We start from the raw sequence: 16100 nt of genomic DNA on the forward strand, positions 1-16100 counted from the left end.
GGTGGGGGTGGGTGGGTGAGGGACTGGGGGGGGGAGTGTATTGGGGACTTTTTGGATAGCATTGGAAATGTAATTGAGGAAAATACCTAATTAAAAAAAAAAGATGGAAAAGGAAAAAAAAAAACACATCTCTGGCTCTAGTAATTCTAGAATGAACTGTGGGCAGAGTCCAGATTTCCTCAGCAAGAGGACACAGTTACTCTCCATATTGTTCACCCCCTTTAAGCCTCACCCCTCTTCAATGTTACCTATCATTCTTTCCCTAAGCCTCATCATATTGTACTCCTATGGAAACCTATACAAGACAACTTGCTTCCAAAAGCAATATGTGTGTCAGGAAATAAAATTTTCAGGAAATTGTAGTGTCCTTGCAAACTTAAAGGGCTCCTCTGGGATTTGTATGGTTATAGCCTTTTTATGCATAAATTTTCCTAAACTGAGATGAGACCAGCCCTACAAACTCATTGGCAATGGAAAATGCATCTGATACACTTGCTCTGGTGTGCACACATCCTGCAAACCCACACTGACAGGTCCTTGCCAATGTGATGCTCTTGGCATGTAGAGGCGACTGCATTTTAAGTAGAGTGGGTGCATGTCATTGTGGAGTAAGCTCTTTGGGCTTTTTGTATCTCTATCCTTCCCCCTCTCTTTCTCCCCTTCTGTCCCTCCTCTTTTCTTTTCTCTTCCTCTCTCCCCATCTCTTTCTCTCTCGCTCGCTCCCTGCCTCTCACCCCTTCCCTTTCCCCCCCACCTCCTTTCACTCTCTCCTCTGTCATACATCTATATATCTACCTCACCATCCCATCATGCTTGTACCAGTTGCCAGCACCATAGTCTTAGTCTTCCAATTTCTGTAACTCTGAACAACAAATATCTTTTCTTCATAAAGTATCCTCATATGTGGTACTATGTAAAACAACAGGGAACATATAAAAGCTACCCCACTGAGTATCATGCTTTTGCCAAAGCCAACCTTAAACATTTGCAGACACTCATATTCACCTGACATCTGGGCAGAGTCATTTGATATAGCACTGTGACTCAGGCCTTCTGGGACCTGTGTGTTGAAGTAATTATTAAAAACGAACTACAGGGTCCCCAGTGAAGGAGCTAGAGAAAGTACCTAAGGAGCTGAAGGGATCTGCAGCCCTATAGGAGGAACAACAATATGAGCTAACCAGTACCCCCAGAGCTCGTGTCTTTAGCTGCATATGTAGCAGAAAATGGCCTAGTTGGCCATCAATGGGAGGAGAGGCCCTTGGTCTTGTGAAGGTTCTATGCCCCNGTATAGAGGAATGCCAGGGCCAGGAAGCAGGAGTGGGTGGGTTGGGGAGCAGGGATAGAGGGAGGGTATAGGGGATTTTCAGAGATGAAACTAGGAAAGGGGATAGCATTTGAAATGTAAATGAAAAAATATCTAATTAAAAAAGAAAAACCAAAGAAACAGTGAACTGGCCCACAAACTGGCCCTTTCCTGTGTTTGTGCCCTGCTATCCTCAGCCACAGTGGTCTGGCCGGCCTGGTTTTTTTGTTGTTTTTGTTTTTTTTTGTTTTGTTTTGGTTTGGTTTTTTTCAAGACAGGGTTTCTCTGTGTAGCCCTGGCTGTCCTGGAACTCACTCTGTAGACCAGGTTGGTCTCGAACTCAGAAATTCACCTGCCTCTGCCTCCCAAGTGCTGGGATTAAAGGCATGTGCCACCAATGCCTGGTGGCTGGCCTGTTCTTATCTTATGAAGATTCTCTGGCCTGGAGCTCTCCAAATGACTCTGCTAAGTTCCCACTGATGGGTCATTACCATGCCAATCCTGTGCTTCAAATCCCCCATGGCCTTTATGGTGCACCTCAGGTAATCATATGCTTTGCCGCTGTATCTTTCTCTCTTGAACCTGGACAAGCCGCTGCATGAAGGAAAACAACACGAACTTAGTTCAGAAATGACAAAACTCAAAAACTCAATTGTTGGGCACAGAAACTAAAATCCTAATCTTGTGAGCCTTATTAAATCTAAATCCTCCAGTGGCAAATCCTGACAGCTCCACCATTGAAACCAGGAGACACTTGTAGCTACATCTTGTCTTCATGTCTATCCTCATGCAAAAGGACCTCTCTCCTGCTTTCTCTCTTCCTCCATCCAACCCAGAAATCCCTCTTTCTTGAACAGTGATTGGTTCCTTTATTCATTAGGGGTTGGCTCACAAGAAGTCAACTGAATACATGGGACTCATCCCTTGTCTGCAACCCCTCCCAGGAGAGCAGAATTAGCATCAAAATACAAACAGCACCAGGCCCATCCACAACTGATGTGACTGGATGCTATGAAACATTTCGAGAGACTATCACTAGCCTGGAACAGAACAAATTCATAAGTGTGTTTTCTACCATGTATATGCTGTCTTTACCCCATCTCAAAGGCAAAAAAATCAGTTGTTTGAACCATAATGAGTTGGGAGCTGTCTTTGCATTACAAGCTGAATTCTCGAGACTTTCAGAACAATTACCAGGTGTACAATGGTACCTGTCAATAGGCGACTCATTTACCAAATACTCATCATGGCAGTGCTAAATAAAGAGCAATAAAACGATTTCTTCCTGTCAGTGATCCTAGGGATGCCTCATTAGCTTCTTATTTTCTTTCTTTCTTTTATAAATTTATCAGTGGATAGCATAACTCTACACATCAAATTCCCAAACCCAAACCTGGATACATATTCTAAATCCTGAACAATACTTTTGCTACTCTTGGGACCCTCTTTCTGGAAAAGGGAGAAGAAAGAAATGCTAAAGTTGGAGGAGGCTGTGGTTTAGAGACCAGCCTTACAGATCTTAATGTGGGAAGCATTCAAAGACTGACGTGACACTACATTATGCATGCATGGTAATTTAGTTCAGAAGTTCACAATTATTTTATTTTCAATATTAATTGCTTCTGTCTCTCAATAAATGACTCCGTAGGAAGTGGAATTCAATTTCACTCATTTTCAATAATCGAGATTGCTTTGAACTAGCTCAATAACTCTTAGCTCCTCTTGGCTTTCGACATTTGCTGGTCATAGCACATAAATCATGTGGGTTTTCTTTGCAGATTTCTAAGCAGGACAGACTGGCCTTGGGCAAAATTACTCTGCAGTCAGAGTTTTCTGTATACACTTCCTCCCTTGTGGCTTTGTCCCCTTCAGCACCTGCAGTGTCCTGGCTTCTCAGATTCCTTAGACTTCTTTTTCCCCAGAAAAGTGGAGTATCCCTGCCTTTGCTCACATTGTGTCTTTTGCCTGAAGCAGCCTTCTACCTCCATCCACAGGCAGAATAGGATGGGACGCCTCGGCATGAATCATCATCTTCACTGGGCCCGTACAGACATCCCTGGCAGAAGCATCCTGGGATTCTCTGTGGTCTTCTTATGCTTTGCCTCACACTGTTTTTATGGCTGCATGCAGATGACTTTCTCCAGGAGGAGACAACCAATTTCCCCAGAAGCCATTCATACACCACACACTAACACACTCACAGCTCTCTTCCTTCACAGGTCTCTGTGCATCAATACAGTGAATTATGGGTTAGGGAATTAGGATTGTGTCTAAAAGGCCACACTTCAGCCATATAGAGTACAGTTCTTTGAATAACCATTTCACTCCCTGACAAATCTCTGTTTGTTCATTTAGTATAGCAATAGAGTTCAGCCAGAACACTAGAATAATGTCTCTGTGAAAACCCCAAACCCCTACCAGACTTGAAAGGTTCTTAGGAGACATTTGTAAGTAGAATTGTGAAAGTCCCTGACACCTTATTGGTTTGTTTTGTTTGTTTTTCTAACCTTTAGAATCTGAAGAAAGTATTGTGAGATGTGTGAAAAGTGCTTCATGGGCCATTGTGTTAGGGCCATATCCTTGGGCCAGTTACTGACCCACAAACTCAAGCCTTGGCTCACTTTCCTTGGCTCTCTATTGAAGCGTTAAACATTTTTTTTTTCTGTCATTGGACGTAGTGACTCACAACCTACTAATCCAATAGCAGTTTACCAACATGAACACCAAGGTGGTGGTGGTAAAGGTCACATTTTCTCTTATATGCTTGCAAGTCATCTTAACAGTGGTGTAACTATTTCTCTCTATAGACCACAGTCTTCTGATTTTCTTTAAGCAAGCTACCAGCTAGAATGTCCATACACTGCTCTGTGGTTGGAGTTTAAGGATATCTGCCAAGGATTCCATTTGATTTGATTCAATTCAATTTAAACCATTTACAGTGATTCACATTAAACAAAATAAACTACTGTGGATTAAATAGGAGGTAAACACAAGCAAAACAAACCCAGGTCCTTACCCCAGAAAGCTTACTATCTTGTGATAAGTAATTGAGTTTGATACAAAGTAGAAACAAGAACAAAGAATAAAGTCTCAGTGTGAGTGAAGTGTTCAAGTTTACACTCATAATTGATTATAGATTCAAAAGGGATGAAAGAGTTTTGATGGGGCCTCTTTTCCTATAAGCAGTAAAGTATCAAGGAACCAGTGCCTCTGTGTGTGTGTGTGTGTGTGTGTGTGTGTAAAAGAAAAGAGGAGGGGAGAAAGGGAGGGAAGGAGAGGGGCAAGGGGAGGGAAGGGAAGATACGGGGAGGGAGGCTATGGGGAGAATAATATGAATATTGAAGGCTCTTGGAAAGAAGCAGTCCTCCAATGCTAACATGAACTGTGACTCTGAAGCCAGTAAGCTTCCTGTTACAACAACACAAACATGTAAACCACTTATTTGGCTCACAGTTTTGGAAGCTTAAGCCCATGTCTAATGGCTCCTGATTTTTGGCCCTAAGATAGCATAGCGTGGCAGGAAGATATGTTGAATCAAAGCTGCCTGTCTTCTGGCCAAGTGTAGAGATAGCGAGAAGAAACAGTTGTATCTGTACAATCCCTTCAATGTTGTGTCCTCAGTGATCAGGCTTCACTTTCTCAAGAATTGACATTCTCTCAAGAGCACCACATTATGGAAACAAAGCCTTGAAGATGTAGATCTGGGGGGACATTGAGGATCCAAAGTACCACACTATCAAGAATATCCTAAGTTATTTTCTCATGAGACCAGTAAGCTAGGCTTCCTAGATCTACATGTGTTTCAGCTTCCTTAAGCCTATAAAGTCTCTCTGCTTACCTGGTTCTTTTTGCCTTTGGGCATGAGGTATGTTAGTTACAGTCCATGTATGTCTTCATACTCATTTTATGGAAAAGCCCCAAACTACAGCCAATAAGCATGCTAATGAAGGTTGAATTCAGCAACCTTGAGAATGGCTGAGATCTCTGTTCCTGCTCAGTCTGTCTTGTCTGTTAGATTCCCAAGCTGTATGTTCTTTATGAATTTTCTGATGTTTGTTTCTAATTCATCTTAGTTCTTCTAAATCATGCTTCTTTTTGCTATGCCATAGACTCCTGTCTTTGAATGCTTGGCCCATAGGGAGTGGCACTATTAGGAGGTGTGGCTTTGATGGGAGAAGTGTGTCACAGTAGCAGAGGGTTTTGAGGTTGAATAAGCTTAATCTAGGCCTAGTATGGCAGGCAGTCTCCTTCTGCTGCCTGTGGATGGAGATGTAGAACTCTCAGCTCTGTCTCCAGCACCATGTCTGTCTGCATGCTGTCATGCTTCTTGCCATGACAATGATAGACTAAACCTTTGAAACTGTAAACCAGCACAAATTAAATATTTTTCTTTATAAAAGTTGCTATGTTCATTGTGTTTCTTCACAGCAAAGAACTCTAACTATGACAATATATCACATCTCAGTCATTTTACCTGCTCTCCTCACAGGGGCCAGGTTGTAAAAGAAATACTTATATTTACAACATAACTGGTTTATCTCTCCTTCTGTGTGTGGCTGTTATCTATTGGAGATCTAAGCTTCCATACTACTGTATCTTCTTGTTTGCAAAAGCTAGCACATTTTCTCTGCTGTATCTAAAATCTGAGGTTCAAACAACTCATCATAGAATTTGGGATATAGGGTTTTGTACTGACCCTCTGAGACTTGAGCTTAGTACAATGGCGCCTTCCAGGAAGTTCTTTGTTGGGGGCAACTGGAAGACGAATGGAAGGAAGAAGTGTCTGAGAGAACTCATCTGCACCCTAAACAAAGCCAAAGGGCCAGCAGGCACCAAGGTGGTTTGTGCACCACCAACTGCTTACATCAACTTCACCAGGCAGAAGCTGGATCCCAAAATTGCCATGGCTGCACCGAACTGCTACAAAGTGACCAATGGGACCTTCACTGGGGAAATCAGCCCTGACATGATCAAAGACATAGGAGTCACCTGGGTCATACTGGGGCACTCTGAAGGAAGACATGTCTTTGGGGAATCAGATGAGTTGATTGGGTAGAAAGTGAACCATGCCCTAACAGAGGGACTGGGAATGATCACCTGCATCGGGGAGAAGCTAGATGAAAGGGAAGTTGGCATCACTGAGGAGGTTGTTTTCGAGCAAACAAAGGTCATCACAGATAATGTGAAGGACCGGAGCAAGGTGGACCTGGCCTGTGTACCTGTATGGGCCATTGGGACTGGCAAGACTGCAACTTCCCAACAGGTGCAGGAAGTACATGAGAAGCTCCAGGGATGGCTGAAATCCAATGTATTTGATGGGGTGGCTCAGTGCACCCGGATCATTTATGGAGGCTGTGTGACTGGAGCAACCTGCAAAGAGCTAGCAAGCCAGCCTGACACGGATGATTTCCTAGTGGGTGGTGCATCTCTCAAGCCTGAATGTGTAGACATTATCAATGCCAAAAAAAAATGAGCACTGCCCATCCCCCTACCTGCCTGCATAGCATGGACTAGGTTGCCCAGAAGTTTAGTAACTGCTCCCACCAGCCACATGCTTCTGATGACATCATCTGCCCAATCTTGTGGCCTAATCCACACTGTACCTTCCTGAGACATTTATACCTCCCCATAGTGGTTGGGAGCAGGCCAATCCCTTTACCACTTACAATGGGTAGAATCAAGTGAAATAGCCTTCCATTGGTTTGAGATGGAAACTCATGGTTGGAGCACAGGAATTGGGCTTCGTGTCACTTTGGTTTGTTACTTAGGTAGCCTTGGCTCTAGCTTTACTCCCAAGCCCTACTGAATATCTGATGCAGAAATTCAGAGCCTTTGGGTCTGAATTTCAGTATACAAGAAGACGGAGATCCTCTTACTCTGAGACGCCTGGGATATGCCCCTCCCTCACAGTGCCAAAGCCCTTGTATTGTGTTTGTGAATTATCCTACATGTAAGGAAAATAAACACCTGGGCCTAAAAGAAAAAAAAAGAATTTGGGAGATAGTTTACTATTGTGGTCAAGAGCATAGATTGCTTCTGTTTGGATTTTCTTTTTTAATGCACACATATTTTGTGTTCCCTTACTTATCTAGAAATGTACAATTTCACATATCCTGCCTACTTTAAGATAAGTGTTTGATAAGATTGGTCAGTGAAATGGTGTGGAAGGAAGTTTGTTCTTTTCTCTTCAGTGAGCATGTAGTCAGATGCAAGGAACCATTATTGGCCTTGATTCCTAAGTATCTCCAGTAAGCCAGGACTCTGAGAGGAGGTCTGTGGTATGAGAAGCAGGTATATTCAGTGTAGGAAAGGAGAGAGAGCAGCTAGTCAAATCTGTGGAATGAATAGATTTGAAGGAAAAAGCACACAGGGCCCTATATGATAAGATCTACTCTTAAATCTTAGCAACTCTCCACTCACTAGCTTCTGGATGTGTACCTAGCTGCTCCACAGGACAGATGTTAGTGGTTCTCACTTTGGTGAACACTTTCTGAGCATCTTTTAAAATGCCAAATTTGATGATTTAAAGGAGAATATAAAAACAAAAAGTAAAGCAACCCCAAAACCCCTAATGAGTTGCAGAAATTTCACTAAACTTGTCAGGTCCCAGAGACTTCCTAAATGACCCAAAATACTAAATTCACTGAATTCTCACCACCCTTCAGAGTAGGAGCTATTTTTATCTCAATGTCATCTTTAACTGTATGACTCTCTTCACTATAAAGGCTTGATAATGATTTAAGGGTTGCTATTAGGGCCCAATGAGAACAGGACAAGAAACAACTACTACTTAGGACCCATGACAGGAGTCATAAGACTGAGTATAAATCACTTAATCATCTTCTGTTGATAAAGTTCGAAATCACTCTTGGTGGTGTAGTGCCAAGTGAACTGAACCACTTGTGAGTAATTGGCTACTGGCCAAAGTTCTTTTTCCATTGCAGACTCTCTTCCAGCCCTGTTATTCTTTCTTTAGTCTAGACCTACACTGCCAATATTCCCCTGTCTGCTTTCTACTTCTAGCCTATAGTTAACTTACCCTGCTCATGTCTACAGATGAGTGCTTTTTCTTCCCACTAGCTCCCAATGGATCACCATCAATGCAGGCATGCATATATGAACCAGTGATACCCACAGTGTCCTGTTCCTCTTGTAAGTGCCCCATGGTTTCCCTGTGTGTTATCTCATATTCTCCATCCTTCCATGCTCACAGTCACTCTAGGGTTCCCTTCTTCCTTTTATTTTCATGATATCAGAATCCACTTTCTCACTCTCCCTGAACTTCCATCCTGTTCTATACTTGTGTGCCTGTAGTAGTCCATTTTACATCCTAAATGGTAATTCTGCCCTAATATCCCACAATCAAGTTTGTGATGACTCTCTGTGTACAGTGGGTCCCACAGATTCTTCACCTCAAGTACCTGGTAATAGCTGTACAGAAGAGGGCAAATCACATTCACACTGCAAAAATGTTTCTTATCCTGTAAGAGACCAGCTCAAGTACTCACTTATTCCAAGACAACAGGTTTAGCATAAAAATGGTCCCATAGATCGATGCAGTTGAATGATGTCTGCATGCTCCTTGAGAACAGATGAACAAAGCTTAGGAAGTCTAACTCATCTCCTGTTGTATGTATGTGCTCACACACACACACACACACATTACGCTAGCAATTTAATCTGCTTGTGAGTCTAACTTCTAAGCAAAACATTGACCATCCATAGTGAAGAAATATGACTGATGGCCCAGCAATCATTACAATAGCCCAGAATTGTTCTGGTCCCTATTCTCATAAATATAGCATATTTAACAATGTTGACTGAGGTAAACATGCAGCATTATGTGATCACACAAATCTGTGGGGTAGATGGTGACAATTTGATACATATATGTATATAACAACAAATTGGTATTACTGCTTCCTGAAGTTCCTACTTAATTTTTTTACAGGATTGGATATAGCACTCAATATTAGAGCCAGAGCCCCAGGCTCAGTTCACAGCACCACTTTTAATAGTCAAGAGCTGCACATATTTATGGGGTATGATATGGCATTTTGTTAGGCAATAAGGGACAAAACAAAGCTCTATTGGCAATCAAGCATTCACTAAGCTAAAGGTTTGTTTTTATTACAAATACTCTAGCTTTCCCACCTCCTACAGGTAAGCACTTAGGACTCAAAGAAGCTAAACTCATAGCTTTTAGATACAAAATGTTTTCAGACAGTTCTTTGAAAGTTGTAACAAGTGTCCTGGTACTCAAGGCTAACAGGTCAAGTCTTACTTTATTGCCAGAAATATCTCCTTTCTCCCACAATCACAAATAGAATACTTACCATAGCAGTTACAGCCTCCCATTCCTCCTCTGTACTTTATTTGTTTATTAAGAGCCTTGGCAAGTAGTGTAAGCACTGTCTTATCTCAATGCCTGCTTTTCCTCTGGATAAGCAATCATTCTTTCTTAGAACCCAACTCCTTCCTTTCCCATGGCCCCACACAGAAAGTCCTACTCAACTTTGTTAAACACAACATGTCTAGGAATACACATTTATCTCTACCTAAGCCAATAAAAGGTATAAATCTACAAGGATAGATTGCTAGGAAGAGACAGCAGTAAGTGAAAGATTCCAACAAAGTTGTTTTAATAGCTGGGAAGTGTAAGAGAAAATTTAAACTGGAGAGAATTAAAACATTAAACTTCATAAGGGACAAAACAAAGCTCTGTTGACAATCAAGCATTCACTAAGCCAAAGGCTTGTTTTTATTACAAATACTCTAGTTTTCCCATCTTCTACAGGTAGTCACTTAAGGAATCAAAGAAGCTATGTATGTAGAAATGGTTTCTGAGAACCAAGTTAATGTACCCAAGAAAGAAATATCCTAGTACATGATCCCTTCACATATGAGTTATCATATATATAAATATGAAAAATCAATTGAGAATTGCAAATAAAGGGAAGAAAATGGACACAGAAATGTGATGGTGAAGGGCTAAACTCTATCACTTATAGCTCCAAATCAGCAAATAATATCCAAAATGACAAGCTGAACTGAATAAGCACATCACTTAGAAATGTTAGGAAGGGGACTCAGACATCCCTGAAAGCTGACATTGGTGCCTTGCTGGGGTGGGGCACAGCATGGAGTTTCTGTGCTTGTGTTCTAGAATGGTGCCCAACTTAGATCAGAATGTGAAACATGACTGCTGCTCATGCTTGACTGGTTGGTTACCAGTTTGTGGGGATCCTTGGGACACAGTAGATCCTTTAGGAGGTGGGGCTTTCCTGGTAGATGTAGATCAATATGTGCAGGCCTTGAGAACTATACCCAGACCTAGTCGCTTATTGCTCAGTTTTCTGTCCATCATGAGGTGAACAGGTTCTTCTCACATAGGCCCCTGCCACCATGATTCTTTCTCCCACAAGATCTTATGCTAACAGACTATGGACTGAATCCTGTTAATCTTGAGCCTGAACAAGTCTCTTCCTTCAAGTTATTTGCCATATACATGGTCACAGTGATACAACGTGACTCACATAGAAGCAATACATTTCTCTAAAACAAATCATTTCCTTTTAGTGTTATAGACATAATTTTAACTTTTCAAAATATTTTTAAGATAGTTTTAGTGTTTTGTTGTTGTTTTGTTTTGCTTCCTGGCAATAAGAACTGAAATTATGACTTCGTGCAAGCTAGGCAAGCACTCTGGCATTGCCCTGTATCTCTACCCAGTAAGTAAGGTTTAACTTGAATAACTAGCCATGGGTTTCCTCACTGAGAGTTATCTTGGTGTAAGATACAAATCATTTCAAGATGACCAAATAGTCTGTGTCTTGAGTACTCAGAAGCAGGTACACCCAACTGTGTAAACGAGCGCCTTCCTGACCCAAGTCCACAGCATGACCATGAGAGACAGTGGGAAGGACTTTCTAAGGCTCCATTCTTCCACCATTATTCCAACATGCCATCTAAAGAGTGTCACATGAAGAGTGCTCATATGGACATAATAAACTCATGGCCTCATTGACAGACTTCTAGCATCTCTCCAGAAAAAGACCTCAGCTGGAAAAAGGCTGCTAAAGTGGTGTTCCAGCTTATATAACTGGTCAGCCCAATGTGAATACACTCTGTTGGATTCAACACTGAATTTCTTAGAAACCTTGATCAAATTTGGCAAACTTTTTGACAATTTCAAATGATGTTCCATAAATTCTAGGGTGTTCCTAGATTTTATTATGCCTCCTAGGACTTTTATCTAGTTCTCCTGTACCTGCTAACTCTCTGCTACTCTCTTCTACTTCAGTTCTGCCATGGTACCACTAAAGGGCTCCACCATTCACTTCTTGCCTGACCTTCAAGACTTCACATTTTGAAAGGAATGGCTCATCCATTCTGTACTGGGGAAAGTTATATCTTCAATGAACAAAAGTTTTAAACCAGCCTTATCTTCTTTCTTTCTTTTTTTTTTTATTAGATATTTTCTTTATTTACATTTCAAATGTTATCCCCCTTCCTAGTTTCCCCTCTGAAAATCCTCTATTCCCTCCCCTTCCCCCTGCTCACCAACCCACCCACGCCTGCTTCCTGGCCCTGGCATTCCCTTATACTGGGACATAGAACCTTCACAGAACCAAGGGCCTCTCCTACCTCTGCTACATATGTAGCTGGAGCCATAGTCCCACCATGTGCTTTCTTTGATTGGTGATTTAGTCCCAGGGAGTTAGTTCATATTGTTGTTCCTCCTATGGGGCTGCAAACCCCTTCAGCTCTTTGGGTACTTTCTCTAGCTCCTTCATTGGGGAGCCTGTGTTCCATCCAATAGATGGCTGTGAGCACCCACTTCTCTATTTGTCAGGCACTGGCAGAGCCTCTCAAGAGGCAGCTATATCATGATCCTGACAGCAAGCTCCTGGGGGCATCTTCCATAGTGTCTGGTTTGGGTGGTTTTTTATGGGATGGATCCCCAGGTGAGGCAGTCTCTGGATGGTCATTCCTTTAGTCTCTGCTCCGAACTTTGTCTCTTTAACTTCATTCATTGGTATTTTGCTCCACCTTTTAGGAGGAATTGAACTGAAATACATTTTCCTAATCCTTTAAAACTTTAAAAGCATGGATAGATGAAGCAGAACAGTCAGATAAAGAGTAAAGAAATCTAAGTTATTGTCTTTGACTAGAGAAACTTAGTTGACTATTATCACAAAATTTACAATTCCATATGACTGTACTGGAAATGCCAACACAATTATAAACATTTCTTAAGAACTATAACAAGCAAATCTTTATAATGAAACATCAGCATCATCTCCTCCAGGAACAATGGCCAGCGAGCTGTGCTGAAGTTTACTGCTGCCACAGAAGCTACTCCAATCACTGGCAGCTTCACATCTGGGACCTTCACTAACCAGATCCAAGCAGCCTTCAGAGAGCCACAGTTTCTAGTGGTGACTGATCCCAGGGCTGACCATCAGCCACTCATAGAGGCCTCTTATATCAACCTGCCCACCATTGCTCTGTGTAACAGAGATTCTCCCCTGTGCTATGTGGACATTGCCATTCCATGCAACAACAAGGGAGCTCACTCAGTGGGTCTGATGTGGTGGATGCTGGCCAGGGAAGTACTCCGCATGCGAGGTACTATCTCCCGGGAGCACCCATGGGAGGTCATGCCTGATCTTTACTTTTACAGAGACCCAGAGGAGATTGAGAAGGAGGAGCAGGCTGCTGCTGAGAAGGCTGTGACCAAGGAGGAATTCCAGGGTGAATGGACCGCACCAGCTCCTGAGTTCACTGCTGCTCAGCCTGATGTGGCCGACTGGTCTGAGGGTGTGCAGGTTCTCTCTGTGCCCATCCAGCAGTTCCTCATGGAAGACTGGAGTGCACAGTCCTTTCAAATGCCTGGTATATCTATCAAAGGTGATTTGCATTGGTTACCCAGCATTGTTCAAGGTATAGCAATTTATAACAACCACACAGCGAATCCAGAGAGGACCTGAGATGGCCACTGTTTGGATAAAAATTTAAAAACCTGACATATTGGCCTATATAAGCATGACATCATTTGAATTTCAAACTGTAAGTGCTAGTGAGCAGTATGGTGCAGTTAGGAGAGCTGCTGCTACTGGAATATTGGGTACTTGAGTTCAAACTCTTTGATACTCATCTACAATAGCAGGGAAAAGCCAATATCCACCATATTGAGTGCCTGGGAGGCACTAATTACTATGAACCAAATATATCATGGTGATTACCCCTAAATAGTGTCCTGCCCCTTGTGGACCCACATGTGAATGATCTCAGTTCAATAGCATGCACTAAGGCTTCCAACCCAGTATGTGGAGTACTGGTATGTACCATGGTCTCTGACACCGTGTATAGTCTGCATGATTTGTGTACTGGTATGACTGGTGCCTCCCAATGCTGTGTATGGAATCTGCAAGAATCCTTTAAAAACTCCCTCTCCTTCCACTGGGGTCTTTTACATAAACATTTTTAAAATGATTTCCTCCAGCCTTTCCTTATGGATTGTGCCCTGACCTAATTACATAAGTACCTGATGGGCTGGAACTCTTCCAAAAGTGCCTCTTAGGAAAAACAATCTGAAGGACTTTCTTTCCCTTCTTGTGTAATTACATAATTACTCATCTGACTAGTATGAGCCACTGTGCACCATTCTGATCTCCCAGGCACAAAAGAGTTTTATTATTTTCCTTGGAACTACCTAATTACCGATGGATAGCAATAACTCCCAAGCTCCTTTCAGTAAGTAATCTGTAAAGCTCATGGCTGCAGTGCCTCCAGAAGTACCAGCAAATGGTGAATTTAGAAAAACAGAGTCATTTGCCACAGGAGATACTGGGATTTGTCGGGACACGGTGGTCTGATAATGAAACACAAGTAAGTCTGAAGGAAAAGTGTAAGTCTCTGGGCACAGGGTAAGTTAATGAGGCAAGTTCTCCCTGCTGAGTGCTAGGAAGTAAGAGTTCCAGAGCCAAACACAGCATCTGAGTTCACATCTCTTCAGTTAAAAGTAATCAAGAATTGCAATGTATAGATTCAATTGAATACTCTGTGTGTGTGTGTGTGTGTGTGTGTGTGTGTGNGNGNGNGAGAGAGAGAGAGAGAGAGAGAGAGAGAGANAGANAGACAGACAGACAGACAGACAGACAGACAGACAGATAGAGACAGAGACAGAGAGAGAGACAGAGAGAGACAGAGAGACAGAGACAGAGACAGAGACAGAGAGAGAAGAGGAGCGAGATCTCTTTCTCTGCATCTGTAGTGGTTGGATCTCTGAAAATCTATTAGCAAAGTTTAAAATGTTGACAAAACAGACATACGGCTAGAACCCCATTTTACTTGTCCTGAAGAATGCTTTGTGCCTTAGTAACTTTTCTATGGTCATGAAAAATTACAGTTGGTAAGAAAGGACTTGTTTCATCTTACAACTCTCCAGTCACAGTTCATCACTGAGAGAAGTCAGGATAGGAACTCAGGCTGGGAGCTGGAGGCAGACATCGAGGAGTGTTGCTTCCATGGCTTGCTCAGCTGGAGTTCTTTTATTTTTAATTGAGATAATTGTATCATGATTTTATTAATGGGGACTGTTATATTTATTTAGAGTATGTTATTTATTTTTTTAACATTTTTTCATTTATTCGCTTTACATCTTGCTCACTGATCTTCCTGCCAGTCACCCCCTCCCACAATCCTTTCCCTATCCCCTCTCCTCTGAGATAGTGGAACCCCCTACCCCTGTGTATTTCCCCACCCTGGTACATTAAGTCTCTCTAGGGCTAGGTGCATCCTCTCCCACTGACATCAGACAAGGCAGCCAAGCCAGAAGAACATATCCTTCAAACAGGCAACATCTTTTGGGACAGCACCTGATCTAATTGTTCAGGACCCATATGCAGCCTGAGTTCTTATACAACTCAGAATTACCTTCCTAGCACTGGCCTGGCACCTCCCACAATCAGCTCAGCCCTCCTACCTCAATCATTAATTCAAAAGCCTTCCCCCATAACCTTGCCTACTGGTCAATTGGCTGGAATCTGATGAGCTAGGAGAATTTATGAATTTATCTGGGAGATACCCCAGCCCTACCACCTGGGCTTTTGGACTAAGTATCTACTGACCATAGACCTGATATGTCTGCCTTCTCTTGAACCTCGTGAAAGCTTTTCAGATCTCCGCACATTGTCTTTGAGGGGCCATGGATTATAATCCATTTCTCCAAGAGCTCAGATGCTTGGAGGATTATGGTCTTGGGATTGCCCTTCAAATTATAACCCTAAAGTTCACATGGCTTATATTTAGCTCAAAGGTGTGTACAGGAGAGAAGGGGCTAATATTAGGAAAGGCATGGCCAGAGGATGCAAGACTGGCCTTATATAGCCATTTCCCTCCTCAAGTTCCATATCCTACTGCCTCCATGAAGATGTTCTTAGCCATGTTTATTTTAATCAAAGTTTATTTATATAAAAGTTGTATACTTATTATTTTGCACACTACATAAACAAGAGAGACTCAGTTAAATCTGTACATAGAATGCAAACATTAATTGTAAGTTACACATGTGGTGGCCATACTCCCTGAGTATGTGAAACTCTCAAATTCAGGCTCTAATTCCTACAACAAAATCTCACAATTATTTTGGATCCCTATAGCATACAGAAGTTATCTTTCTTCATCCCTTCTATTATTTAACAACACAAAGTGTTAGTGCCTAGGTCCAGTAGATAGAACACTAGGCATAGATCTACAAAGGACGGTGTTGGGCCAATTATGTCTTGCT

General features: G+C 42.2%; 2 protein-coding genes and 1 pseudogene across 2 annotated transcripts in view; 2 read left to right on the plus strand and 1 right to left on the minus strand.

Annotated features, from left to right (window-relative positions):
* Rarb (retinoic acid receptor beta) overlaps nt 1-16100 on the minus strand; it is a 664387-nt gene that overhangs the window by 461622 nt on the left and 186665 nt on the right. The gene's annotated exons all lie outside the window — the stretch shown is intronic.
* LOC110309644 lies at nt 6000-6779 on the plus strand (annotated as a pseudogene).
* LOC110309645 (40S ribosomal protein SA-like) lies at nt 12595-13299 on the plus strand (the record flags this gene model as incomplete). Its single annotated transcript, XM_021182376.1, has 1 exon — nt 12595-13299. A coding segment is annotated over one exon (705 nt), but the record flags the coding sequence as incomplete, so codon positions are not given.

Source organism: Mus caroli, chromosome 14, assembly GCF_900094665.2.
Source record: "Mus caroli chromosome 14, CAROLI_EIJ_v1.1, whole genome shotgun sequence".
Classification (NCBI taxonomy): Eukaryota; Metazoa; Chordata; class Mammalia; order Rodentia; family Muridae; genus Mus; species Mus caroli.